General features: G+C 46.1%; 1 protein-coding gene, 2 long non-coding RNA genes and 1 pseudogene across 4 annotated transcripts; all 4 read right to left on the bottom strand.

Moving 5' to 3' along the window:
* Nucleotides 1-26993, bottom strand: part of LOC146756166 (obscurin-like) — a 265736-nt pseudogene that overhangs the window by 180846 nt on the left and 57897 nt on the right.
* Nucleotides 1164-7873, bottom strand: LOC146756174 (uncharacterized). 2 transcript variants are annotated; one of them, XR_014937602.1, is made up of 6 exons: nt 7024-7873; nt 5504-6548; nt 5039-5260; nt 4246-4289; nt 2431-2600; nt 1164-1644 (listed from the first exon to the last, which is right to left on the bottom strand). It is a non-coding gene; the product is annotated as an uncharacterized LOC146756174 (long non-coding RNA). The 2 variants fall into 2 exon arrangements; XR_014937601.1 differs by lacking the exon at nt 2431-2600.
* Nucleotides 16439-18757, bottom strand: LOC146756173 (uncharacterized). The gene is made up of 3 exons (XR_014937603.1): nt 18671-18757; nt 18070-18185; nt 16439-16734 (listed from the first exon to the last, which is right to left on the bottom strand). It is a non-coding gene; the product is annotated as an uncharacterized LOC146756173 (long non-coding RNA).
* LOC146756172 (rho GTPase-activating protein 33-like) lies at nt 21261-22050 on the bottom strand. The gene is made up of 3 exons (XM_085524768.1): nt 21974-22050; nt 21505-21627; nt 21261-21356 (listed from the first exon to the last, which is right to left on the bottom strand). The coding sequence occupies exons 1-3, from the start codon at nt 22025-22027 to the stop codon at nt 21261-21263; spliced, it is 273 nt and encodes a 90-aa protein (XP_085380894.1). The 5' UTR covers nt 22028-22050.

Below are 26993 nucleotides of genomic sequence, written 5' to 3'. Positions count from 1 at the left end.
TTCTGTGCTGTGCTGGGCTCTACCCACCCTGTATTTATCTTGTGCTTGTCTCAATTCTACCCATGTCAGAATGCCCCCAGTCTGAACTTAACTCTGTTCAGCAACTTTCTTGGTGGAAAAACTACTTATACAGCTGTTTTACAAGAGGGTTATACATTCAGTTAGGGCCTACACTATGTACTGAAAATACTGGAAACTTCCACTGCAAAAACACAATCTACCTCTCCCATCTGTGCAGCCTTGCAGACCCAGAGCACGCCAGGTTATTTCTGCTTTCATAGCATTTGCATGCTGTAGGGTGAGCAAAAGGTTCTGCTGCTTGATTCTTCTGCAAGAGCTGCCTACCGGCAAATGGTTGCAGGGATGGAGGATGTGACAGAAAGCATTTGTCTCCACAAGAGCAGAGTTACATTCAGTGCAGAGTGTGAGAGTCAGGTTGGTGTGGAAAAGCACTGACACGCTGGGGATGATGCAGTGCTCACATGTCTAACACTCACAGACATTACTGTCAGAAGGATGGTGCTGTGTTGTGCTTCTACCTTTGGCAGCCCCTGGAGAAATGCTGTGGCACACAGAACACCTTTGTATTGCACTGACTGCTGCCATGCAGCATGGATTTAACACACCAAATCCAGAGGAGCGTGACTGCATCTAACTGCCCTGAGAAAAACTACTGTAGCTGAAGAGATGAGGAGGCAGCTGCTCATCTGCAGAACAAGCAGTACTGCCAGACATTGGGCCAGGTGAGCACCTCCTGCTGCAGCGTGATGATGACAGGGCTGGAGATGATCTGCAAAGCCAGCTTCAAAGTGGGAGACATGAGTCAACATGGCAGGAGGACAGAGGTGTTAGGGAGCAGCCAAGGCATCAAAGAGTATCAAAAGGCATTGAAAAGTATCACAAAGTGACAGCCAGGAAGACTGGGATATATCATGAGCAGCAACCTGGATGCTAGAGATTATTTGCTCCCATACAAAATGGTAGAGATCTTGCTGCTGACATCCCAAAGCCAGGCAAAATGGGAACCCAGAGCTCTGCCTGCACGAACCCCACAGCCAGAGTGTTGCAAGCTGAGCTGCCTTGCTGTTTGTTGCATTCATCCCAATCCCTGTGAATGAAGACTCGGAATGCAGTCAAGGCGATGACTGAGCATGAGAGTGACTTTATTCAATAAAAGACAGGAGGGCTTGAGAGGTCAAGGGTGAAGATGGGACTCCTCTTGTCAAGATGAGAGTGGCTCAGAGCTGGTGCTGCTGCCTGGTGCCTGGGACTGGCAGCCTGACTCTAAGTCCCCATCTAAGATGCTCAGCTTCACCTCACTGATGCTGACCTGCTCCTGCATGGTGGTGCTGCTGCTGGGACACTCGGGCTGTGCTTGGGATGGGCAGCACTGCAAAGGCGCTGGGTCACAATCCAGGCAGGTGACTGCTGTGTCTGGCAGGCTCAGGTCAGGAGCTTCAGCAGAGCCAGGAGATATGAGAGCATGAACGTGGATGAGCCCCTTGTGTCCATCACTGTTACCATGTGGAAGGCTGTCATCCGAATTGCAGCGATTTGTGCTTAATAAGAACTCTCCATTGATGGAAACACACTGCACATCACTACTTGGTTTGGATCTTTGGGGTTGACAAGGGCTCGAATTATCTAGGAAGGCACAGAAACACAAGGGTTAGTGTCAAACGTTTGCAAGTTGAATCATGCAAGAGGTTGCTGATACTTGGTAATAGAGTGGCGGCAGGACGAAGCAAATAAGCTTGAAGCAACAGAGCCACTGTCTTGAAAGTGATCCTCGTGCAGGTCCATAAGTTTTGACTCTGCCTGGACTTCATATGGGGCAGTATGACATCACAAAGGGGTGATATGATGTCACAAATGGGCATTATGACGTCACAAATAAGCATTATGATGTCACAAAGGGGCACTATAATGTCAAAAAGGGGCATTATGACATCACAAATAAGCATTATGACGTCACAAAGGGGCATCATGACATCACAAAGGGGCATCATGACATCACAAAGGATTGTTATGACGTCACAAAGAGGCATTATGACATCACAAACGGGCATCGTGACGTCAGAAAGGGGCATCATGATGTCAGAAAGGAGCATTATGACATCACAAAGGGCATTATGACATCACAAAGAAGCATTATGGCGTCACAAAGGGGCATTATGACATCACAAAGGGGTGTTACCATCACCCTGCGCCCAACTCCTCTCTCCCTCCTATTGGCTCCCTCTCCCACCAATCCCCGATCTCCCCTCCCCTTAGGCATTGAATTCTCTTCTCACTACCTCCTCCCAGTCCTCCCCTAGGAACAGAAACCATTCAGATTCTACAGCAAACTACAGCATCTGCACTGCAAGAGCTCACTGAACCACCTGCAACAATGAAACATGGTTTTGGAGAGTGGGTTTGAAAACACACCTTTAGACAGCTGTCTCCCTGTAGACAAAAGGAAACCAAGCAGCAAAAGAAGAGTCCAGCCTGAAACATGCCCATGCTACAAGCCCAGGTTTTTCACAGTCAATGCAGAATCCATCCTGTTCATGAGGTGACAAATGACCAGTGGGTCTCCCCTTCCTCCACCCCTTCTCCTTCAAAGCCAGAAAAAGAAAGAAAAAACAAGCTTCTGTACAGCTGCCGTTATTTCTGACAGCGAGTGTAATCACAGAATCATAGAATGGCCCGGGCTGGAAGGGACCTCAAGGATCATGAAGATCAATCACCTCCCTGTCCCTGCTGGCCATCCCCTCTTCTGATGGAGCCCAGGGGACCATTTGCTCTCTGAGCTGCAAGAGCACGCTGATGGCTCACGTTCTGTTTTTCATCCACCAGGACCCCCAGGTCCTTCTCTGCGGGGCTTCTCTTAAGGACTGCTCCTCCCAGGCTGTACAGATGCCTGGGATTCCTCCAGCCCAAGTGCAAAACCTTGCACTTTACTGTGTTCAACCTCATTAGATTCACCTAGGCCAACCTCTCGGTTGAGCTCCCTCTGAATGGCATCCCTTCCTTCCACTGCATCAGCCGCACCACTCAGCAAACAGCAGAGGGTGCACTCCATTGCATCATTGGTGTCACTGATAACCATGTAAAAAAGCACTGGTCCCAAGACAGACTCCTGGATGACACCACTTGTTATTGGCCTCCACCTGGACACAGAACCATGAATCACCACCCTCTGTCTGTGGCCTTTCAACCAATCCCTTATCCACGAGGTGGTCCACCTGTCAAATCCACATCCCTCCAGTTTAGAGATAAGGATGTGGTGGAGGGCCATGTAAAAGATCTTGCTCAAGTCCAGGTCAATGACATCAGTTTCCTTCCTTTTGTCCACAAATGCCGTCACTCCATCATAGAAGAGCACCAGATTGGTTAGGCATGGCCTTCCCCTGCTAAAGCCACGCTGACTGTCTTGGATCACATGCTCATTCCTTATGTGATCAAGCATGTCTTTGAGGCGCATCTGTTCTTCACCATCTTCATCACAGTTCTACATTTGAATCAAATAATTGGTGTTGCTGTCACGAAGAAAACCTCTTTGTCTTCTACTCCTGCTGCACATCTGTGCTTTCACCAGAAGCAAAGGGAGAGGCCACCTCCTAGATCCAAATTTTAAGAAACCAACACCCAATAGGTGTCATCTGAAGTAAAATAGCAGAGAAATTAAGATGACTCTTTTGCATCCAGCTTGGATCACTCCCTCACTCAGGCACACCACCATCAGATCAAGGAGATGCTGCCTTCAGCTTAGAGACTGTATGGGAAATCACAGCTTGAACCTCTGATTAATCAGCTGAGGCAAGTGTTGGGCCAGCTGCGGGAGCACAGGTGAGAGTAATCTAGCTGTGCTCCCAGAAGGGGTGGACCTCGACTGCACCTCTTCTGAGACCTCACCTCATTTAAAGGCTGACCAACACTAAGGCAGAATCTCTTGGAGACTGCTCCCCAGTTGAGACTGCCTCAGCTTTCTGGTCAAGGCACCAACATTGGTGAGTTTTCCTTTGCTAATAATCTTTGACTATTTACCACCATCTTGGTTAACATCTTTTTACTAGCCACCCTTACAGAGACCATAAGGGCTTGGGCTTCCAAACTCTCAGCAAGCATTTGGATCAGACAGCTTCCTGCTGGGGAGCCCCCTGCATCACTGCTGCCTCCTTTCGTACTGGACCTGCAGATGCTTCAGAGCTCATTAGCATGGACTTCCTTCCTCCCCTCAGCAGCTGCTCCTGCACTCACCTTCATTTCTACTCAGATACCGGCCGCTTCCAGCACCAGCTGACCTGCAAGACACAGAAAGGAAAGGTGGGAGTCATGCAAACGCAGAAGCCCAAGGCTGCGTCACCACCACGTATGGCAGCCTCGGGAAGTCAGCTGCAACTACATCCTTTGTCAGAATGGAAACAGGCACCGTCAATTAAGTGTGACCTCTGAACTCATTGCCACCATCAGAAATAGGCACTGAAATTGCTCACTTCACTGCAGCTGGTTACCTCCTGATTTTGGGTAAATGCGGACACTGTCTTGAGGGCTACCAGAAAAACGACATCAACTTCATTGTAGGTGGTTAAGCTTGGAAGCTGGACTTGAGCAAGAAAAGTTTCTCAGCTCAGAATCACAGAATTATCAAGGTTGGAGAAGACCTACAAAATCATCTGGTCCAACCATTACCAATACTTCCCGGAAAAATCATACCTCTCAACACAACATCCAAACGTTTCTTGAGCACTCCCATGGTCGGTGACTCCACCACCTCCCTGGGCAGTGCTATCCAATGCCTGAATACCCTTTAGGGGAAGTAATATTTCCTAATGTCCAGCCTGAATCTTTCCTGGCACAGCTTAAAACCATTCCCTCTAGATCTATAACTGATCACACGAGAGAAGAGGCCAAACCCCAGCTCACTACAACCTCCCTTCAGGACGTTATAGAGAGTTATAAGGTCTCCCCTGAGCCTGCTCTTTTCCAAGCTGAACAATCCTAGTTCCCTCAGCAGCTCCTCGTAAGGTTTGTGCTCCAGACCCCTCACTACCTTCGTAGCTGAAGACGTTCCAGAACCGCAAGGTTTTCTTGCAGGGAGGGGCCCAAAACTGAATAGGTCAAACATCCTTCTCTCCATCATTGCTGTCACGTGGAAGGCTGTCCTTGGAACTGCAGTGACTCATGCATCCTAACTGCACTCCATTGATGGAAGCACAACGTGCATCATTGCAACTTGCTGGTGGGTTCATGTATTGGCAAGGGATCGATTCACCTGGAAAGAGTAGATACACAGCATTTAGCGTCAAACTTTCACTGTCCAAGGAGGCAAAGGCTTGGTGCTGCCTGTCAAGCAGGTTTAAAGCAGCTTGTGAGACTCATCTGGGAAAGACAGGAGTCAACCAAAGATGTCAGGCACGGGCTTGAATGCCAGAAGGAGGTACAAGCCCACTGAAAGCATGAATTCTACCTGTGTTGCTGACAAGCAGTGTTTTGAAAGCTGGATTTGCACCCTTACCTGCCAGGACCACGACTTCTGCATCAGAGGGCTCCCTGGCACTGCTCTGCAGTTGGTGTTTGGCCACAGGGGATGGTTTGCCCAGGCAGAAGCAGGAACGCCAACTGCCAGCTGGTGACTCTGCCCTCTTACTGGGAGAACTCAGTCTGGAGAGAGAAAACAGAGCATGCTGTCAGTCGTGGTGCAGGGTGAGTGATGAGCTGCACCGAGCCCTTGATGACAGTTGCCCATTCCTGGCACTGCCTGCTTTCTGCTGGAACACAGCCTAGAAACACCCTCTGTTTCAAACAGCAGAGGATGCTTCCATTCCTACAGCTCAGCCCTCAAGTCCTGCTGGCTACATTCCTCTCAATGATTTCAAGCAAGATTCGGAGCATGTGAGCAAAGGCTCCACAGCCGGACAGGAAAGGAGCTGGCAGGCGTAACTGCTTTCTGAGGAACCGTACAGTTATAAGGGAAGCTCAAAAGCATCCCTGACTCTTACATTAACACCTCCTCGGCCTCAGCTCACTGCCACCTTTAATTTCTAGTGCCAGCAAGTCTGACCAACAGCTCTGCTTACAGGAGAAGCGCAATTGGTTTCAGGCACATGGCCCTGAAATCTGGAAAACCCCAAGATTTCCATGTACAGCCAGCACAGAACAGGATAGACGCCAGCATGGCTTTCTGCATCTTGTGACTGCCTGCCCAACCAGGAAGGAAAGGCACCTTGTGTGGCTCCACTGAGGCCATAGGGCAACTGTGTGTTAGTTGAATCCTCAAAGATATAATGGACAAAAAATAAACCAATAAAAATCATCCGAACAATGATGGTAGGGGCTGGAAAGGGAATTCCTCTTTCTTTATCTTTCAGATGGAAAATCAATGATTGCGTTGAAGTTCCTCAGTACAGCTGCAGGCCCTTCCTCCACTTGTATCTTGCTGCTCCGTGTTGCAACAGGAGAGCTGCTCTGGCCTCTCCTCTCAGCCTGTGCCTCCTGCACGGTGAGCAGCTTTGTGGATGGAGAGACCCACACAGACTTGGGCCCAGGCAGAGAACTGTGCCCTGCAAGGGAAAACCACAGCTAAGACAGAATAGGAAGCAGCAGCACAGCCATCCCCATTCTGCATATCTCTCAGAATTGCTCATCCGAGCCACTGGAAGAAGAGGAGCTCAAAATAACTGTGTGCTCAGAGGTATGCTCGTGGCAAAGGACACAGCCACAATTAAGAGCAGCTCACTGTATCTTAAGAGGCAAACAAAAAGCCTAGAAAAACTAGGGGCCAGAGATCTCAGAAAGCATCACTGCCACACTTCAATCAAGTTTTACCTGCTTGCAAAACATCTTAAGAGCAGTGATGGTTTTCTCCATGTAAGGCTTGGACACTCTCAGGACCCATCAACAGGGCACCATATTCTAACCTAAGCCCAGAAGCCTGCTGTCTCCTCAACAGTAACAGAATTTTCAAAGGTCTTGGAGAAGCCCTGGATTGGATGAAGCTGTCAGATTTAGATCAAGCTAATGGAGGAAGATGCTCACCTACTCCCTCTCCCATGGCTGGTGTGGATTTGGAGCAGAAAAGGACGTCTGTGTAAATAGTACTGTTGAAATATCAACTGGTAGAGCAGTGTTGCACATTGTACAAATCACAGTTGGACATCCATGGACAGCTGATGATAAAAGTAATTGTAGGGGAAGTGCTGGATGAAATATTGTTAAAAACAAATAATCATTTTAGCTGCACGTTTGTAAGCATTTCTTTTCATCCTTCTCAAAACAGTTTCATGGCAGAATAAAGAGGACACGTTCACACAGACATTTCCACAGCCAGACTAGGGAATAATCAAAGAATATCAACCAAAACGTGTTTCCTACCAGTTACATGAATCTTGAAGGTGAGTTTCTAGCCAGCAGCCTCGCAGCTGTACTCCCCTTTGTTGCAGTAATTCATTCCTGGATGTAAATCACATGTAGAAAAGTGTTGCTATGATACTAGATGACCAAGAAAGTCCTATAGCCAAAATGTTTTGCACCAGAGAGGCTGTCAGTTGATCCTCCAAATGCAAGACACACCAAATGAAGCGTTCCTTTATCTCTGGGATTCCAAGCATTTTCTCACCTCTGACTTTCACTTGGAATGTTGCTTTGTCATCTTTTGTTTCACAGCTGTAGCTCCCTTGGTCTTTCAGGGTCACATTTTTGACCATGAGGTTGCGGTGCGTCCCCTGGGAGATGATGGTTGTCCTCTGGTCCTGCTTCACCTCTGTTTGATCTTTCTTCCATACGACAGCTCCGCTTGCAGCTGACACCTCACACACCAGCTCCAGGTCTTCAGAAGGACTGACTGATATTTCTGGAGTCATTTTGGGCTTGTTGACAACATTAATGGCTTCATCTGAAGAAAAAAAGAGAAAGTGGTTTACATCCTGACTCAGGCTTATTCAGCACAGCATGAAGATACAGTTAGAACTGATTGTAATGTCTCTGCTCATTACATTTGGGTGATCGAGTTTCACCTCTAGAGGTACTCACATACAAACGTGTGCTTGATTCTCCTGTGTAAGGAAAGAGTAAGTTCTATGCAGACAGTTCTTATTTCTTTTAATCAATTCTGCATTCTGCACGTGTTCTTCTGTAGCTAAAATGAAGGCAGCTAAGTAACGTGTTTTCAATGCATGAACAAACCTATTCAACACCTTGTCTCTAAGCTAACAAGCAGCGTTTGATGAGCACATCAGTATTTCATGCCCTTCATTCCATCCAGACAGAACCTGCCTGAGGAGCAAGCTGATGGCTGTCAGCTACAGGCAGACCTAGCTTAGTATTGCATTTCTTACAGCAACAACTGTTGCTTTCAGTCACTGGATATACCAAGGCCAATTGCTATGCCAGGCACATTTATGGCATCAGTGAACAAATAATGCATTAAAAATTGTAATAGACAGGAGCCATCTATTCTTTTAAAACTAGGTGACCAAAGAAGAACAGCCCCTCTAGAGTCAAGCTGTTAAGAACTAATAGCATCAATCAATGTCACATACGTAGATTACTTCCCTGCCCTAAGACCATCTTGTGACCATTTGTTGCTCCTAATTAAGCCCCCTCTTGATGGCATTTTTGTCTGAGCCACGTGACATTTTGTGATAGGAGTTACTGCTAGTGTTCCCTTCACCCTACACCAAAGTAGGAGGTATCCATTCTCAGGGAATCATGCAGGCTTCCTCTGTATTTGATGCTCAGAGACAGCCCCAGAACTTTTTAAATCTTAGCTTAACTCTCATCCAATAATGTTCATCAAACAGTGCAACTTGTCCTTTGGGGATGCCTTTGTTCTGCATCCACCAGTTCCAACGGAGTCTTCTTGGCTTGTTTTAGATCAGTTTTTCAACAGATAAAGAAAGGGGCTTTGAATTACAAAGTGAAATTGCAGAATGCATGATTCTCAACCAAACAGAACGGGAGGTGGGATGCAGGGTGAATACCTGAGCCAACACCACCTGCAAGCAACCCTTCAATATCTTAGGAATCTCTAGCCATCCCAAATCCAGTGTTGGGCTTGATCTATCATCTCTGCTGAGTTTTTAGCCTGCTGATGGTGAGCATCATGGTGGTGATGGGTGAGCAGTTGGACTAGAGGGTATTAATCAACCTTAAGGAGCCTGTGATCAGAGGAATGTGAATGTGCTGTTACAGGTCACAAGCGCTGCACTGCAGCATGAGCATACACAGCAAAAGGTTTTCAGTAGAGCTTCAGTTCATAAATGAGGACTGGGTTATGGAAAAGAGGTTCAAGATAGAAACCAGAAACCAGATCTTAACGCCAGGTTCTGTGAATGCAGCCAGCTGAATTTCACAGATATTGAATTTCAATGACAATTTCTTGTGTTATTTTACCCTCCAGCTCCACCCTGAACAGGAACAGGTCAGTGACAAGCATTACTCCTCCAGGCTTGACCTGACAGTGCTCTACTTGTACTATGAGCTAATGCCAGGAAGAGCAGGAAAAGAGTTTCATCCACGTGCCTTCTCCTTCCTTAGTAAAACCAGTGTGAAACTGCAGCCACGTCAGGCTGAAGGAGACGTCTCAGATGTCCTGCCTGGATGCAGGAGCTCACGTGTCAGAGGATGTCTGTCACGTCAAGTCTCATGGCAGTGCAGTGCATGACAAACTGCAACAACACTTTCCTGTGGGCTCCTTTAGGCACGAGGCCCAGCGGGTGACACACCTCTGGCTGCAGCTCTTCAGAGCCTCCCAGCAGCCACGTGATGCCCATTGGAGAGACACAGCTGATCCGCACAGCAGATGATTTACCAGCTAGCTCTGGTTTACAGCAAGAGAAGATACAAGTGGTGATGCTGAATGGTGAAATACTGCGAGTGTGTGGCATAGGTATAAGATTTGTGAGCCTGAGGATGTTCAAAGTCAGGATGGACAGGGCTCAGAGCACCTGATGGAGCTGCGGTGCCCCTGTTCATTGCAAGGGAGTCCAACTAGCTGACCCTTAAGGGTCTCTTCCCTATCTATGAGATACACAAAAGCTGATTCTGCAGTAACCAAGCTACCAACAGCAGCTGTTTGTCTTACAGCTTGCCAACACAGATTTTAAAATAACAGCATTGATTACTCATTTGATAGTCACATTACAGTGCAAAGCACATGGAAACGTCCATCAGCTAATTCATTTAATTCTTTGGGCAGACCTGCCAGTATGAAATATTATGCTAACATGACAGAGAGAAGAAAAGCAAAATTAAGACTAGCTGACAAGCCGTGGCAGGAAGTTCTGCTCTCCATCAATTTAGTCCCATTATTCAATTCTGTTTGGAGATGTCTCCATGACTCTCTGGAGTTTGTTCTTTGAGAAGAAGCAATTAAGTAAGCTCTCCAATGCCAAAGTGCATACACTACTCTAGGCCTTTCTTGTTTCTCCATGGATCAACAAAGGTGACAAGCCAGCAGAAGATGATGAAGAGCCTCATCATGCAAACTCATGCATTTTATCCCCCTCACAGATGCACTGACAACTTCCAGCATCATCCATTGAAACGCTGTTAATTTTCAGGGTGTGTTGCTTCCCCACAATGTGCAGTTCATATTTTTCATTGGCCTTGAGCTCCTTCCCATCCTTCATCCACTCCACAGTAGCGCCTGTGTCTGAAAGCTCAGCCTGCAGTTTGGCTTCCTCACGCAGCCGAGCGGAGATCTTTTCTACATCTTTGCTCTTATTGGTAAATCTCACTGCAGCACCTGTCAGGAGCAAAGGCCTCGTTAGTTCAATTGATATCAGGCTAACGTGGTCAATGTTTGCTGCAACATCTCTGAAAAAGTATCACCTTCTGTTCCTGCACTCATCATTGTGTCACTGCTGAGCAATTCAAGATATTTCATTTGGTCTTCTTGCCGGATTTACTAAGTAAAAATCAACCAAACATCTCCTTCTACTGATTAATAATGCTCTAAACATGCTTCTGCAGAGGTTTCCACCCAATGACAAACAGGTCCTCCCATCATGAATGTTTATTTGTTCTATTTTGTCATGCAAAGCTGATTGATAGAGATATTATTGGAATGATTGCTCCCCTACTTCTAAACTATTCCAGTGCAATCAGAAAGGCTGTCTGAACCTGGAGCTGAAAGTACTGCTCTATGGTGATGCAGTGGTAAACCTGGTGACTGAATGCACTGGCCAATAGCTGTGAACTGCAGACATTCATCAGCTGGCATGAAGCAATCTGGTTCAGATACCAAGCAGCTGGGTAGACTGGCTTACCCTACACTCAGTGCTATCATGTATAGGTCATTACCAGGACTCACATCAGTCCATGGGATGCAATTTCAGGTATTTGGTACAGGCAGTGAATGCCTGCAGCCCCAGTTCTAATCATCAGATCACAGCAACTATGCCTTGACTGTAAGAGGAAAGGAGAAGGATCAAAGCAAATACCTCTCACTCTCATCTTGGTGCTGACATCAACATTTTCGGCAACAAATTTCACTTCTGCTCCACCATCATTCTTGGTGATGTTCTTTATGATTAGGCTGTGAGTAGTTTGGGTTCTCTTGATGATGCAGGTCTCGCTTTCCTGTAAGACTTTACCACTGAGGTACCAAGTGCTGCAACACATTGTTGTAAGATCAGTAGTAAACATGGCATCCCCTCCAGGTACAGCTTCACCAGCTGTTAGGAAGGATTTCACAGCCAGGACTGGTTCTGAGGAAGAACAACATGGATGTCTTAATGCTCTTTAGATGCAAGTCTGGTATCTCATTTAGAGATGGAAGATTAAATCATAGGTACATTTCTACTTCTCCCTTTGCATGAGTGCTGGAAGAAGCACTTCTATGCTTAAGATCTGTTACTGAAAGTTCTGCCTCTTGCACATGTGAGATATCAAAAGATAAGGATATTCATGTCTCTCTCACAGAAACAGAACTTGTATCACTTTAGTGGTAGCTGGAGGTTGACAGGAGAACTAGTAATAAAGGAAAGCCTTTGGTGTGTTAATGCACTACTATCCTTAAAGTCAAATGAAACATCTTTAGGGAACCAACACAGCTGCTCAGCTCACACTGACCCATTTCCATTGGGGTTTTTGTGCTTACCAAGGTGCACGCTCCCTGGGAATTCCAGAGACGGGCTCTGTCCATGCGCATTGACTGCAGACACTCGGAACTGATCATCAACCTCTTCAGACAGATTGCTCACCGTGAACTCTGGGACGGGGACATGAGACTCGTGGCACCTCACCCACGTGAAGCCAGTTAGTTTATTGCCTTCCACAATGTAGCCATCGATTGGAATGGGGCGTTGCATCTTCGGAGGGGACCATGCCAGTGTCACTGAGGTTTCTGTTTTATTTTTCACCACGGGGTCAGCTGGGGGCTGGGTGGGAGGTTTTCTGGGAGCTGAACAGAAATAAATACAGAAATATTAGCATAAGGTCATGTAGGCTGGAAAAGACCTTCAAGATCAGCAGACTCAACTTTCAGCATGACCTACTGAGTCCCACCATTAACTACTGTGGTACCTGAGGACATACATGACAAGCTTATTCCTGCAGGTATTTGCATAGTGAATATATTCACCCTCTGGTTGCTTTGGAACATTTTAGAGGTTAAAATCCCATCAGACTTTTTCACTGTGTGCAGCCACTGATACAGGCAGGAGGCTGGGAATTACCTGATGGGCTCTAGTTACAGACTACTGACACAGTAAAGGATTGATTTCATTTCATTTTGGCCATCAAAAAGTTTGGAGTCTGGTTTAAGTCATCCATCTAGACTCCAATTATAATCATATGGAGAACAGCGCATTTAGGAGAACTCATCTCATCTTAATAAACCTGAATGAAATCACAGAATCATAGGATCACGGGAGGGCTTGGGTTGGAAGAAACCTTCAAGATCATCCAGTTCTAAACACCCTGCCATGGGCTGGCTGCCCACTAACCAGCTCAGGCTGCCCATCACCCATCCAACCTCGCCTTCAACACCAAGGACAGGCACCCACAGCTTCTCTGGGCAGCCTGAAATGGAAGCAATGAGCCACACGTTGAAGATACTCAAACATTCATGACTGTAGAGAGAGCCAAATACTCCATACATATTGCCTGCCTGGTCAATGGTATTAAAATGCCAACAACAGACTCATCCAGCTCATTGAAAATGGTGTGAACAAGGCGTACAGTATTCTTCCAGCAGCGAGTTAGATCTGCAAAGTGTAAAAATAGGAAATCTCAATGCAATGCAATTTTCCCTCATAACATAAATAGACACATAACTGTTTTGGGGTGCACTGTTACCAGCCTGTCAGTTGCTGTTGGTTAGTGCTAGATGCCAAAGGTCCCACTAACATAGCATGAAGCCGAAAGCTAGACGCTGGAATCAGATCTCCTGACCTTACCATCAGAAATCGAGATGTCATATTTTGCTCAGAGGTGCCTGCTTGTAGGAGGGACAGCTTCTGAGCTTTTTCTGCTCCAGGAACCAGCTCCAGCTTCAGGATTTAAACAGCAGTCAGAAATTAAACTGAGCTTTGTCACCTCCATCAAATAGAAGGAGTGGTTGGGTGGTACAGCTTTCCAAATCACTTAGAAACTGTCACAACAATCAGATGCCTACCTTTTCATTTTGAACTTGTTAATACATAGAGCTTAATAGCATCAGAATGCCCCAAGCACTTCAGATAACACGACAGCTGTAAACCCTTCTTTAAGGATTCCTTTGTTTAACCACTGAGTAACTGTAATTCAGTGGTGCTGCTGGGAGAAGGGAAGTCCTAATCTTCCCAGATGGTGAATAGAGCTGATGTTCACATGCAGACTGGTGCTGCAGCACAGCCAGAAACCACTCATTTGGGAAACACAGCACCAAGAAAATAATGGGAATAGCTTCATAAAATCAGGCAGCTTCACCCAAATTTCATGTCAGGTCCATTATTCTTCCTATTTTCAGGAAGAATGGTTTTCCCTTTTTCTTGTAGTTTTATTTTCTTTTCCTTTCATGCAAGCAGCTTTGTAGCTTAAAAAATTGTTTTCTAATCACCTCCTGGTGTGGACAAATCACACAGGTTTGACTCCATGTTTTACATAGTTAGCATTTTATATTTGTTCCAGTATGGAACTGTACAGCCATAGAATGGCCTGGGTTGAAAAGGATCTCAAAGATCATCCAGTTCCAACCCCCTGCTATGTGCAGGGTCGCCAACCACCAGACCAGGCTGCCCAGAGCCACAATCCAGCCTTTCCTCATAGGAGAGCTGCTCCAACCCTCTGATCATCACAGTGGCCCCTCCTCTGGACCCACCCCAACAGCACCACAACCTTATTGTCCACAGAAAGCATATAACCCTCATTCAATTGCCCTTCCACTCAGCTTAGAGCACTACTAAAACCAGCATCTTCACCTTAGCTCATCACACTGCTGCAGTTCCTTTTACAAGGATTTCACTGGCAAAAATTAAATCAAAGCCATCACAAGGGATTTAGCACAGTTACGTGTTACTGGCTACGAGAGCTGTCAGCACAGTCACCTGTCAGGCTTTGCTGCTGTTCTCTTTATGTAGAGGCACAACAAGGTTCAGACACCTCACAGTGCAATTCTCACTTGGACTGTAAAGAAAAAGGAGGCTTGAAAAGCAGCGTGTGGAAAACAAAGAAACAAGAATTAGAACAACAGTGGGGCCATGGCACTTGTAGGAATTGTTCTGCCTTTAACAGCAGAGCTTTTCAAGAAGTATGAGGGCATTGCAAACCAGACCAGTTTGGACAGATTAACAACTGCAAGTAGTGGGTTCCAAAATTCCAGACATGAAATCAAAGATAGAAAAACTCTTCACATTTTCATCTCTCAATTTTTCGTACATTGTGCATTACAGTGCAAACAAGTCTTCACATACAACTTGGAAGCTAAAGACAAGTCTGACAAAACAGACTGCACAAAAATGATGGATAATTAACAGAGCAAATTGCTCTTTCAAAAACAGAGTTTATGTCTTCTGGTCATAACACTTCAGAAGCCTCAGAGGCTTCTTCTCCTTTGTATATTTTCATTAATCTTAGATTTTGTTTTCATTCAATGTGACCTCACTAAACAAATATTGTCTAAGACCATGAGTATCACATAAATGTGCAGATCTCAAGCTGCTCACTTATCTAGTACCCTTGGCATGATGCTTTATTTTCCTCAGCTGATCATCTCAATTGTGCCTGTTGATTGTGCAACAACAGCCTGTTGGTCTCGATTACCTGTGAGAGGCTCTAACTTTGGCCAGGAAAAATCATTTGAGGACAAGTAATTCTCTTGGAATCAGTAAGGCAGTCTTCCCATTCTTTCTTACCAGCACCCATCTTACATGTTAATAAAGGATTCTGGAAATCAGTTTGAAGATCAAGAAACAATTCAGTTCAAGCATATGCAATCACAGGATTTGTACGTCACCTGCAAAAGTCATTTTATTCTATCCACAATCTCATCCTACATGCAGTTCCTTAGAGGGTTCCTTAGGCACACCAACCCCATGCTCCTATTACAGACCCTTGCATAAGACAGGTGGTATACCTACAAGATTATCTACAGCTTAGACTATGAAAACAGGGAGTCTAGCTAGAGAAAATTATCTACCTGTGCTTCTGAGCAATCTGTTAACCACTCTCATACAGTTCAGGCCAATCCAAACAAGATGCAATGACATGTCAGCCACAGAAACAGCTTGATTTTAAGGAGTTTGTTTGGACAAGCCCCTGTTGCATACGGTGGTCAAACATGCATTACTTGGGGGCACATTATATTTGATTTAACACATCCTCTTACCTCTGGCTTTGCACAGAGTCCAAAGTCTATCAGCTTCAAATTGTCAATCAGCAGATTTTCCCGGTGGATGAGAAAGCAGTCAGGAATGATTTCCACCCAAATGCCCAAGGAAACATCTTTTCTCTTCTCTTATTTCCTGCTGTGGACAGTGGTTCCCAGTCTACTCAAAGCTCGCTCTCTCTCGCTGTCTCAGAGATCTTCACTGACTGCTGGCAAGTTCCCATCTTCCAATATCCCAGGTGGGAAATACTAGCTTGTATCTGTTGGAAAGGACCTGGGGACTAGGAGGACAAGTGGTGAGAGACCACAGGCTGAATGCAAGCCAGCAGTGTGCTCTGACAGAAAAGAAGTACAACAAGATCATCAGCTGCATTAAAAAGCAGCACAACCAGACCAGGACAAGTCATTCCTGCTTCAACACTCACTGGACCACATCTACAATACTGTATCTGGTTTTTGGCCAGGAAGGATAACAACCTGAAACAAACTCTGTGGATGACATCCAGCCTGTGCAGGGGGCTGAAGCTCCCACTCAGAGAAGAGAAGCTGGGGAGAAAGATGTTTGTTCAGGGTGCAGAGGAACCTCATGGCAGCTTCTCAATGCCTACGGGGTGGGGAGAGGGGGTGCGTATGAAGATTGACTGAGGCTCTGGCCAGCAGGTCACGATGGGATTGTGACAGGAAACAGTCATACACCTAAACAGCAGACTAGATAGAAGGAAATAGCTTTCCAAGCACTGAACATATTACCCAGAGAGAACATGCAGCCTCATCCCTCGCAGAAAGTGATGATGAGAGTGGGAAAAGCTCTTGAGAAACTTGGTCTCACGATTCCCAGAGCAGCAGGTTCAGGCACAAATCTCTACAAGTCACCTCCACACCCAGTTCCTGTCCAAGCCCATAAATCCATCAGCTTCTCAGCTGGAAGCCAGTTGCTTCTAAAACATACAGACAATGATTCATTTTTCAGAGGGGAAAGGTTCCTTAGATAGAGGGATTTCATAAGATGCCTAGGAAAATGCTCGTGCTGTAATGATTTGCTTTACTGAGTGATACCAGCAGCTTACAAAATGCCAAGCTCTAACCTATTGGTGAGGAAATATTCAAGCCTTCCAGTACCTAACCTGTGCTTCAAGACTTCAGTGACAGAAAATCCATTGGATGGGGCCAGAGGAATGCATCTCACCCCATACCCTCTGTATAGCCACCATTTGTTTAAAGGATCACTCTTCCTTGAGGCACAAAACTAGAGCAGGTTACACAACAGACTGACACCACAAGGGCTTCTCTCGAGATACAAACTGCAGCAAAGAGCATCACAAAAATGTGAAACCAACACTCAGATCAGATCTGTGTCTCTGCTCCGCTCATTAGGAGCATCATGTTTTACTCCCCTTTCAGAGGAAGATACTTCTTCAAGGATAACAAAATCCAGCTCAGCTACAGAACACAGTACCACATAGCAATAAATATCTAACATTTCCTGTAGGGAAAGAATCCTAAGCACAAGTTATTGTCTGAGTTTCAGCTGGGACTGAATTATCTTCTTCAGTGTCTGATATAATACTACGTTTTCATTCTAGAGAAACAATGGAGATAGCGCAGTGATGCTTACAGTTGCTGCCAGGCAGCGTTGTACAGAGCCACAGTCAATCTCAGCTGAGAGCCCAAGGAAGTGAGAAGGAACAGAACTAGGACAGCTGACTTAAACTGGCCAAAGGATATTCCATACTATATGACATATTGTGGAAGGAGTTTTGAAGGGGGTATAACTTCATGTAAATCTCTTCCACTACTAGGAGGCTAACTGGACACTGATTGGTAGGTGGTGAGCAATTGCTTTTACATTCATCATAACTATTATCCTTTTCTCTATCTCAGTACATAATTCTATCTCAACCCATGAGTTCTACTTTGTGTTACTTCTCCCCCCTTCAGTTCTCTCCTGCAATCCACTGGAATGGAGTGGAGTACTGTAACTCTCTCTGCCAACAGAAAAATAAAAACACATTCATTATTATTTATGGAAGACTGACTGCAGTTCAGGCTCACTGGTTTGAGGTCTCTGGGCATAACCCTGACTGTGAACAGAAGCAATTGCTGAAACAGTCTGTCAAAAAAAGACTGGAGCTTCCTCTTCCAAAAGGCGGTCCTTAGAAACAATGCAATCAAACAGCTTCCCTGTAAGATAAGGTTATCTGAAAATGCATTTAGAGAGTATCAGAGAAAGATAAGTAAGAAAGACAGCACAGAAAGCAGAAACTATTTCTTACCTCTATGACTATAAATATTTCTTTGATGTCTCTCTTACGTGATCCAATGGGCAAACATGTTGATGACTTCAGTTCTTCATGGCATCAATTTCTGTTTTAGCATGAGGCAAGTCATCCTTAAGAGACCATAAAAGCAAGCGATGAAATCGCTAACTACTGTGACATACCAGGTACCACATCTGACTGCTGTGGAACAGAACAAGCACATATGGGACAGTACACAATTCAACATCAACTCAGCAATGACTGACATCACTCCCATAGAAATTCTGAAACAGAGCTGTGAAAAATGAAAAGTAAAACATTCAGCATTTTCATTGGCATTTTGGTAAAGTTGCTGTAATAATGTAACAATAATGTAATGTAATGTAATGATGTAATAACTTCCTCCATTTTAAAGCCAGAGAATTCTGCCCTCTGAACAACCAGCAACAAGATTTGTGGTGCTCTGTTAAACTTTTTCCAGCTCTACAGCATCTTTCAAAAGGCAATGGGACCAGTAGGCTGCATTCGTATGTACCATCCCACCTGCCCCCGTGTTCTTGAGAACTCCACAACTCCAACAGAAGATATTATCATATTTAAATGCCTTTTGGCTTACCACTACAGTAACTTTCTCCATGATTTTTAGTGCAACTTTTTCACCAGTAAGAAGATGCCGCCCGAGTTTTACCTTGGCAAAACCACCTACAAATCAAAACACAGATGCTTAAAGTTGAGTGTGAATTCTTCTCTAATATAACATTACAATTTCCAACTGGTTTAAAAAACAAATTTCAAATTTATACAAATGAAACCTGACTTAGAGAACTGACAAGAGCTGTTAATCTATTCTCAGATTAATTCTAGAGTGGTGAGACAGACTGTTAGGCGTGCTGTTTCTGTACAAAGATGACACTTACCCGTTCCAACTGTTTCATGGAATTCCTAGTACTTGAGAATTTCCTCGTAGTCACTGACAGACATCCTGAAATGTGCAAGAACTGAAGATCCTCCAAGCACGTGCAATGAGGAAGTGCCAGCAGTGTTCACATCCTACTTAGGACGTATTCTTAGAGGCAGAAGGGACACTCGTGGCAGATCCAGCAATGCTCATCTTCTCACCAACGTGCATCCCCCTCTCACCCAGCAACAACAAAACACAGTGCATGAAGCTGGCTTCACTTAGGTTAACAATATGGAACATCCCTCAGGGCTTTGTGCCACAGAGCAGTAGCAGGGCTGGACTACAGCTTGAGGAAGCAGTGGAAGCCTTTCCCTGTATGGTTACAGTGTCCCTGCACGCACCCCACAGCCAGAGCGTTGCAAGCTGAGCTGTCTTGCTGTTTCTTGTACTCATCCCAGTCTCTGCGAATGAAAACTCAGAATTCAGTCAAGGCGTTGATTGAGCACGAGCGTGCCTTTATTCAATAGGAAAAAGGAGGGGGTGTGAGGTCTGGAGGAAAGATGGGACTCATTCTCTGTTGTCTGACGAGAGTGTCTCAGAAGTCGTGCTGTTGCCCGGAGCCTGGGACTCTTGGCCTGATTCTACCTCCCCCTCCAAGATGTTTGGCTTCTCCTCTGTAATGCTGACCTGAGCCTGCATGGTTGTGCTGCTGTCGGGGCACTCGTGCTGTGCTTGGGCTGGGCTGTCCTCGAAAGGCACTCGGTTCAGGCTGGTGCCTGAGGAGTCTGGCAGGCTCAGGTCAGCAGCTTCAACAGGTATGGGATGAACAAGAGCTTCAACGATGATGGCATTCTTCTCTTTATAACTGATGTTATACGGAAGGCTTTCATCTGAACTGCAGCATCCTGTGCTTAGTAACAGTTCTTCATTGATGGAATCACAGGATGCTGCATCGTAACATGCCTGGCGTCTTGGAGATATACAAGGGCTCGGGTCACCTAGGAAGGAGTAGACGCACAGCAGTTAGTGTCAAAGTTTCACAAGATGAATCATGAAACAGGTTCTTGACATTTGGCTATGCAGTGATGGTGGGCAGAAGCAAATAGGCTTCTAGCAACAGTGTCACTGTCTTGAAAGTGATCCTCGTGCAGGTCCAGCTCTTGTGTTGACAAGAGACTCATTTGGGAAAGACAGGGGTCAACTGAAGATGTCAGGCACAGGCTTGAATGCCAGAAGGATGTACAAGCCCACTGAAAGCATGAATTCTACCTGTGTTGCTGACAAGCAGTGTTTTGAAAGCTGGATTTGCATGCTTACCTGCCAGGACCAAGACTTCAGCTTCAGAGGGCTCCCTGGCACTGCTCTGCAGTTGGCGTTTGGCCACAGGGGATGGTTTGCCCAGGCAGAAGCAGGAACGCCAACTGCAAGCTGCTGACTCTGCCCTCTTACTGGGAGAACTCATTCTGCAGAGAAAACAGAGCATGCTGTCAGTCGTGGTGCAGGGTGAGGGAAGAGCTGCACCGAACCCTTGCCAATAGTTGCCTGTTCCTGGCAATGCCTGGTTTCTGCTGAAACACAGCTTAGAAAAGCGCTCTGTTTCAAACAGCAGAGGATGCTTCCATTCCTACAGCTCAGCCCTCAATTCCTGTTGGCTAAATACCTCTCAACGATGTCAAGCAGGGACATGGATCCCGAGAATGTTGGAGGCTCAGGCTGCTTCGCTCTCCTGGGGCAGGCCTTCAACAGGGAACGAAGGCAGGAGATGAACTTGCCCCGTTTCTTTGGCTCTGCGCAACAAAACAAAAAAACAAGTTCATTTCAGCCCTGGCTCAGTTGGACGAGGCCGAGTGCAACACATTCAACAGAACACGTAACAACAGAAAGCATGTTCCCAACAAAGACACGCAAGAACGGATTTTCCCCATCCCTGGAGGTGCCCAAGGAGCTTAATGCAGTTCTCTTTCTAAGCTTGCTCAACTCGGGCATTAATGAACCCCCTGAAAGCCACCTTCAGACCCCATTTTACTAACCCGCATTGTCAAATGTAAAATACGCACCTGGCTTTGGCAATGAATGTAGGATGGACTCGGGCAGTTTTCCCCTGATGAGTTCCACGCACTCACCAGGGAAAAAACCAACCTGTAATAAGAACAAAAAGACAGGTGGGCATTAGCCCAAGCCCAGAGCCAAAGGGAAGGTCCTCTGACACCGACACAGGGCAACTGTTTGCATCCAGAAGCCATCCTGTGCAGGCAGAGCAGCTCCAACCGGAGATTCCCGACTCTACTGAAGCTGTGCTCTCTAGTCAAAAATGTGTGCCTACCTCAAAGCCACGCTTGCCTCTCCAAAAGGGGCTCATCTCCTTTGGTGGCATATCAACAATGCACACGATGTCTCCAACCTGCAAAAGATTGAAACATCAATCCCAGCTTCAGCACAGCTAAAACAAAAGCCTTCTTCTACGACACAAAATATGAGAGTATTCCCGAGGCGTTCACACTCTATACTACATCTGTGCACAACAACAAGGAACGCCTGGAACTGCTTACCTCCAGAGAGAGCTCATCCGGCCTCTGGGCGACGTGGCTCCTAATAACATGGGCTGCCGCAATTGCTGGTACGTTTAAAGATGACATAGCACGCACCAGCTGCGGCTCCCGCATGTTATCAGCCTGCAAAACAGAGCACAGGCCGTTGTCAGAAGATGAGGACAAACCAGGAGGATTTCAAAGTGAGGAGCACATCTGCAAAGAAAGCTGCAGCAAATGCGCTCCGTCCTTATCAGGAGCACTTCAGAAGGAGCTGCACGTCTCATCACAGTTATTTCCCTTTCTGGCGTGCATTGCCAGGCCATGCAAAGATGCATCTCTCTCTACCCAGACTAATCAGCAATGGCACTGGCACAGACAAGTGGCCAGGCCCTTTTTGGCCCATTCTTTCCTGCAGGAGAGTACACCTGCAGCTCCTTCTAATGGCTCAACACAGGGAAAAAAGACCGGCCAGAGCTTCATACTGTACCTCTGTTGCCGCCAACTCAGGCTCACGGCTGATCCCACTGCACGCAGCACCCATCACAGCAAGTGTGAACAGCTGGAACAGAGCAGAAACACACTTCTGTTTTCTCTATTCACACAGCACAGTATGGACAGACTTCTTCAGAGCTACCCGCGCATACCCTGCGGCAAAACCATGCGGGGGGACAAAAAATGGCACGTACCTGGCAGTGAGATCACCTCAAGCTATCTGCAGCAGTTCCTTGTCGCTTTGCTCGGATGAAATGAGAGCAAAAGCTGCACCGAGGCAGTGGGCGGAGGGTGAGGAGAGGAGAGAGAAAGAGCAGGTCAGTGAGCAGGGCTAAGACTGTCATGGAATAACACACACAGCACAACTGTCCCACCCACTTGCTGCAAGACATGCTGAGTCTCAGGCTACGTGATGCCTGTCCGCCCAGCAACTTTACAATGCTTCCACTACTGAGCAAAGACAATGGAAGAAGCACGGGACAGGTGCCAACTTTACTGATACCCCCTTTGGAACGTGTGTACCTGGGAAAATTACGTCTGATGGTCAAGAGTAAGCAATACGGTGCTGTGAGCTCAAACAGCCAGCAGTTCTCAACACCTCACTGCCCACCCATCCATCCCACGTCAGCTCAGCTTACCTACAAGCTGCTGCACACGACGGTGAGAAGAAAAAGCACTAAAGATACTAACTAAAGCCACTAAATAAAGGCACTAACTAACTAACGGCACTAACTAACTAAAGGCACTAACTAACTAACGGAACTAACTAACTAACGGCACTAACTAACAACAGTAACTAACTAACAACGCTAACTAACTAACAACGCTAACTAACAACACTAACTAACTAACAAAACTAACTAACTAACGGCACAAAAGGCACAAGAACAACAAGACAACCAACCACTCCGACCACTAGCTCACCCACAAAGGAACACAGAACGCACCGCTCCTCCCCTCATTCCAGCCGCTTATGACATCACCAACGGCCAACAGCCTGGTCCACCATGACCCCCCACAAGGCGGGGAGCCAAGACCACGGGGTCACGTCTGATTCCAACACGGCACCACAACATTCCAGGACTCAGTGTGGGCTTGGAATTCTATCCTGGTGTGGCAGCGCAATGGGAGGTGTTAGGGCACAGCTGAAGAGCTGACAGACAATGGACGTTTCCAAAGGAGGGTGCCAGATTAACTCTCAGCATTCTCTTGCGGGGCTCTTAGGAATGCTTCAAACCCATTTTCACTGCCTAGCTCATTTCTAGAAAGTCCAGTTGAGAAATGCTCACTTTGTCTGGGGAACGCCTCTATGCATCATGAATGAAAAATAAAATAAAATGGGCACACGACCCTATGAAACTTACCTCTCTGCTCTTGCTGTCAGCCAGACACCTCAGATGAGCATGACGTGTCCCTGCTCCTGAATGAAGATTCACCCAAGTCTGTGTTCCTCTCTGCTCCATCTCTGGGTCTAAGAGAAACACAGACAGAGATGATTACAAGATCCTTTGTGCAGACGAAAGACAAGGGTGCACACGAATTCTGTTTAGCAAGAAATACTACATTCCCAATGGTAGTACTTGAATCCTCCTTTGGGGCTGGAGCTCAACAGGTCAACACATCAGAAATAACACAAAGTGCATCTGGAAGACGTGTCTCAAAGCCCAGAAAATCCAACACGGGAGGGGGCTGGACAGTGGACAACAAGTGTCCATTTCCATTACAGCTCCCTGTAGAGAACAGCACCAATCAGCAGGCGTGAATCAATTCATTCACAAGCTGCACCATGACTCTGTTCTTTACATGATAAAGAAACACACAAAGATTCCTGACCAAAAAGTTGGGAGTTAATAACGACCAAAGAGGTTCCTGTTCCTACGCCTCATCCTCTCACCCCAACTCCTGGGTGATGCCCACAGGCTTCAAGTCAGCTCTCAAATCCATTGAACTCCAGTCACAGAACTCCATCAAGAAGGATGTCACACATGTGACACTTACATACATTTTGCATCAGAAACAGTGACGCCAGCAGGAGCAGAGAGGTGACTGTCCCCCTGTACTCAGCACTGGTGAGGCCACAACTCGAATTCTGTGTCCAGTTTGTGGCCCCTCACTGAGAAAAAGACACTGAGGCATTGGAACGTGTTCAAAGAAGGGCAACAAAGCTGGTGAGGGGTCTGGAGCACAATGGGGCCATATGAGGAGAGGCTGCCGGAGATGGGAATGTCCAGCCTGGAGAAGAGGTGGCTCAGGGGAGACCTCATTGCTCTCTATAACTTCCTGAAGGGAGGTTGCAGTGAGCTGGGGGTCGGCCTCTTCTCTCGTGTCATTACTGATAGAACTAGAGGGAATGTTTTCAAGCTGCGGCAGGAGAGGTTCAGGCTGGACATTAGGAAATATTACTTCTCAGAAAGGGTGGCCAGGCACTGGAATGGACTGCCCAGGGAGGTGGTGGAGTCACCCACCCTGGGGGTGTTCAAGGAACGTCTGCAGAAATCCCTGCTGAAATCCTGACCTCTGCCACAGGTGGCTGAGTGACACAAAAGCTGTGTCCTTGGTTCCCGGCCTTACCTTCACATGCTGTTCATCTTGCTCTGCAGCTCCTGTTCTGAATAATCTTCTTATATTCCCATGTGATGTACCCTGAAATACATCATTTAGTGAGTCTGAACAAAACATAAGACATTAATTGGAACTGTGAAGAAATGTTTTTTGCACTTTACTTGGAGGATGTTACATGCTATACCTTCTTTTCTCAATTGTAACACATGATTTTTTATAAAAAGAAACATAGCAAGTCAGCTCTTCAGTGTGCATATTGATGAAACTTGGTGAAATACAACTATAGAAAAAGGCAATTTGAAAATTTAAATATTCTTATCAGAATCTCTGCTATTAGTTACCGTTCCAATGTTCTGATTTGATGATGATTCTCTCAGAGCTGTTTTGTCACTCGCCACCTCAAATGCACTTCAAGTGCTTTAGGAGCATCACTGGAATTTTGAATAAACTCGATATATTTTAGGAAAGCTGCTACAGATGCACGACTGCAGTACTTTGGAAAAATATAATCTTGATTGAACGCTGAACAGTGTTATTTAATTATAATCCAGGTAATTAAATTAATTAAACCAAGGAAATCACCTCCCAGTCAGTCAGCTCCCACCAGGGAAATCGCTTCCCTGCCAAGCAGATGCAACCAACACAAGCTGCTACATCACTCTAGGGCCCCACTGAGTCTTCCCAAGGGGTCTCCAAAGGCTTCCCTGTTGACTTCTGGGAACCTGGAAACACTCACATGGAAACCAGTGCCCCCTAATGTGCCCCAGAGGTTTCTCAGGGCCCCGCAATTAGCTCTACAGACATCCAGACATGCCCCAGAGCAAGTATGTGTGCTGTAGGGAGCCCAAGAGACATTCCAGAGTATCCTAGTACTCCTCAGTGCGCTCAAGGGTTCTTCACCTGTCTCTAAATATGCCATACTGGACTTTGTTTTCTCTTCTGGAGCTTAGTTCTCAGCTTTGCTTTCTCATGCCATTTATCATTCAGTTTAGAGATTATTTTAACTAAAATATTTTAATCCACCATATTTTCTGAAAACTAAGAATTGATCCCGCTCAAGGAAACAGAAGAGAAAAACATCACCCACAGGCTGCAGATATTTACCTCGACTTCTCTACATGCCATCCCCAGTGTGCTTTTCAACTCACCTTGCACAGTGACCCTGGCTTTTGTTTCAGAGTCCTCTGTCTCACAGGTGTACTCCCCGCTGTCCTTGGCGGTAGAGTCATGGATGATCAGAATGGCCCCAGTTCCCTCCTGCTGCAAGTCGTACTTCTGGCTTTTTCTGATTGCTTTGCCATCCTTGTACCACCTGATGTTCACATCCGGTTTCGACAGCTCACGGCTCAGGCTGATGTCCTGCCCTGCTGCTGCTGTCTTATCCTCCAGCTGTTTTGTTACCTCAGTAGGTTTTTCTGAAAGAAAACATGCTTTTTGAGTAACATACACTTAGGGTAGGATGCCTCTCTCAAAATACACGCATCTACATGCTGGAGATAAGTTAGAGAGGCACTTGCAACAGACGCCATCCTACAGCCAGCAGTAATCTGTAAAGTACAGACAATAGAATTCCAGGCACCATTAATTCTCTCTTAAATCTACCCCATTGAGGATGATGAACCATGTCTGAAAACTGCCTCTTCCTTCTCTCCACTGATCACACTGGGAGCCTCAGATGATGCTCTCAGATGCACATGTTCTAGATAGGAATTTGTTGTACAGCTAGATGATGTGAAGGCCATCCCTTCAGCTTATACTTAGAGGATATTTGCTCCCACAGTTGCCTCAACAGATCATTCCTGATTTACTGGTAATGGAACAAGCTGTAGTGAGATGCTCATTGCCAACACTACCCCAGTGCTTTGGGTAGTTCTCACATTTGTGTAAAATGTTTCCTCCTTTTACTTATTTTTAAGAGAAATTCTCAGTGCTTCAAGGTTCAAGTAGAAGGTTGCTATTCACTTTAACCATATTATGAGTTAGCTCTCATGACAATCTTATCAGAAGACAGTTGAAGGAATCAGACCCCAGATTCTCTCCCATCTCATTACCTTTCACAGACAGAGAGGCTTTGGAGGTTAGACCACGGGCAATAAAAACGACTTCCCCAGAGTCAGTAGGAGTCACACTTTTGATAAGGAGAGTCTCTTACCAACCCACGTTAGAAGCTTTAAATCGCCCACCACTTTCCACTCTGCTTCCATTCAGTGTCCACTTGAACTCATCAATGCTTTCATGGGACAGAATGCATTCAAAAGTGCAATCTTCTACCTCCTGGATTTCAGTGTTTTTCAGCCGTTTGCTAATGCCAATATTCAGCTCTGGAAGATAAGAGATAGGTTAGTATGAGGTTTAGATGGAGAAAAGGCATTCGTGACCAATGTGAGTAGCAGTACTGGTGTTTGAACTCAGGATTTGCAGATCATGGCTGCGTTCCTCACTGATGTATTCTC

This window comes from Coturnix japonica, chromosome 28, assembly GCF_054131305.1.
Source record: "Coturnix japonica strain WE chromosome 28, WE-NBRP24, whole genome shotgun sequence".
Lineage (NCBI taxonomy): Eukaryota > Metazoa > Chordata > Aves > Galliformes > Phasianidae > Coturnix > Coturnix japonica.
Note: the sequence above shows the minus strand (reverse complement) of the source record. Positions and strands in the feature narration are given on the sequence as shown.

What these genes read in the sequence shown, in the direction of transcription:
- LOC146756172 (XM_085524768.1), bottom strand. Translation starts at nt 22,027, where the DNA reads ATGGGTGCTGCGTGCAGTGGGATCAGCCGTGAGCCTGAGTTGGCGGCA. An exon ending in CTGAGTTGGCGGCAACAGAG is followed by an intron (nt 21,628 to 21,973) that starts GTACAGTATGAA and finishes TCTGTTTTGCAG; the next exon opens with GCTGATAACATGCGGGAGCC. An exon ending in CGGATGAGCTCTCTCTGGAG is followed by an intron (nt 21,357 to 21,504) that starts GTAAGCAGTTCC and finishes AATCTTTTGCAG; the next exon opens with GTTGGAGACATCGTGTGCAT.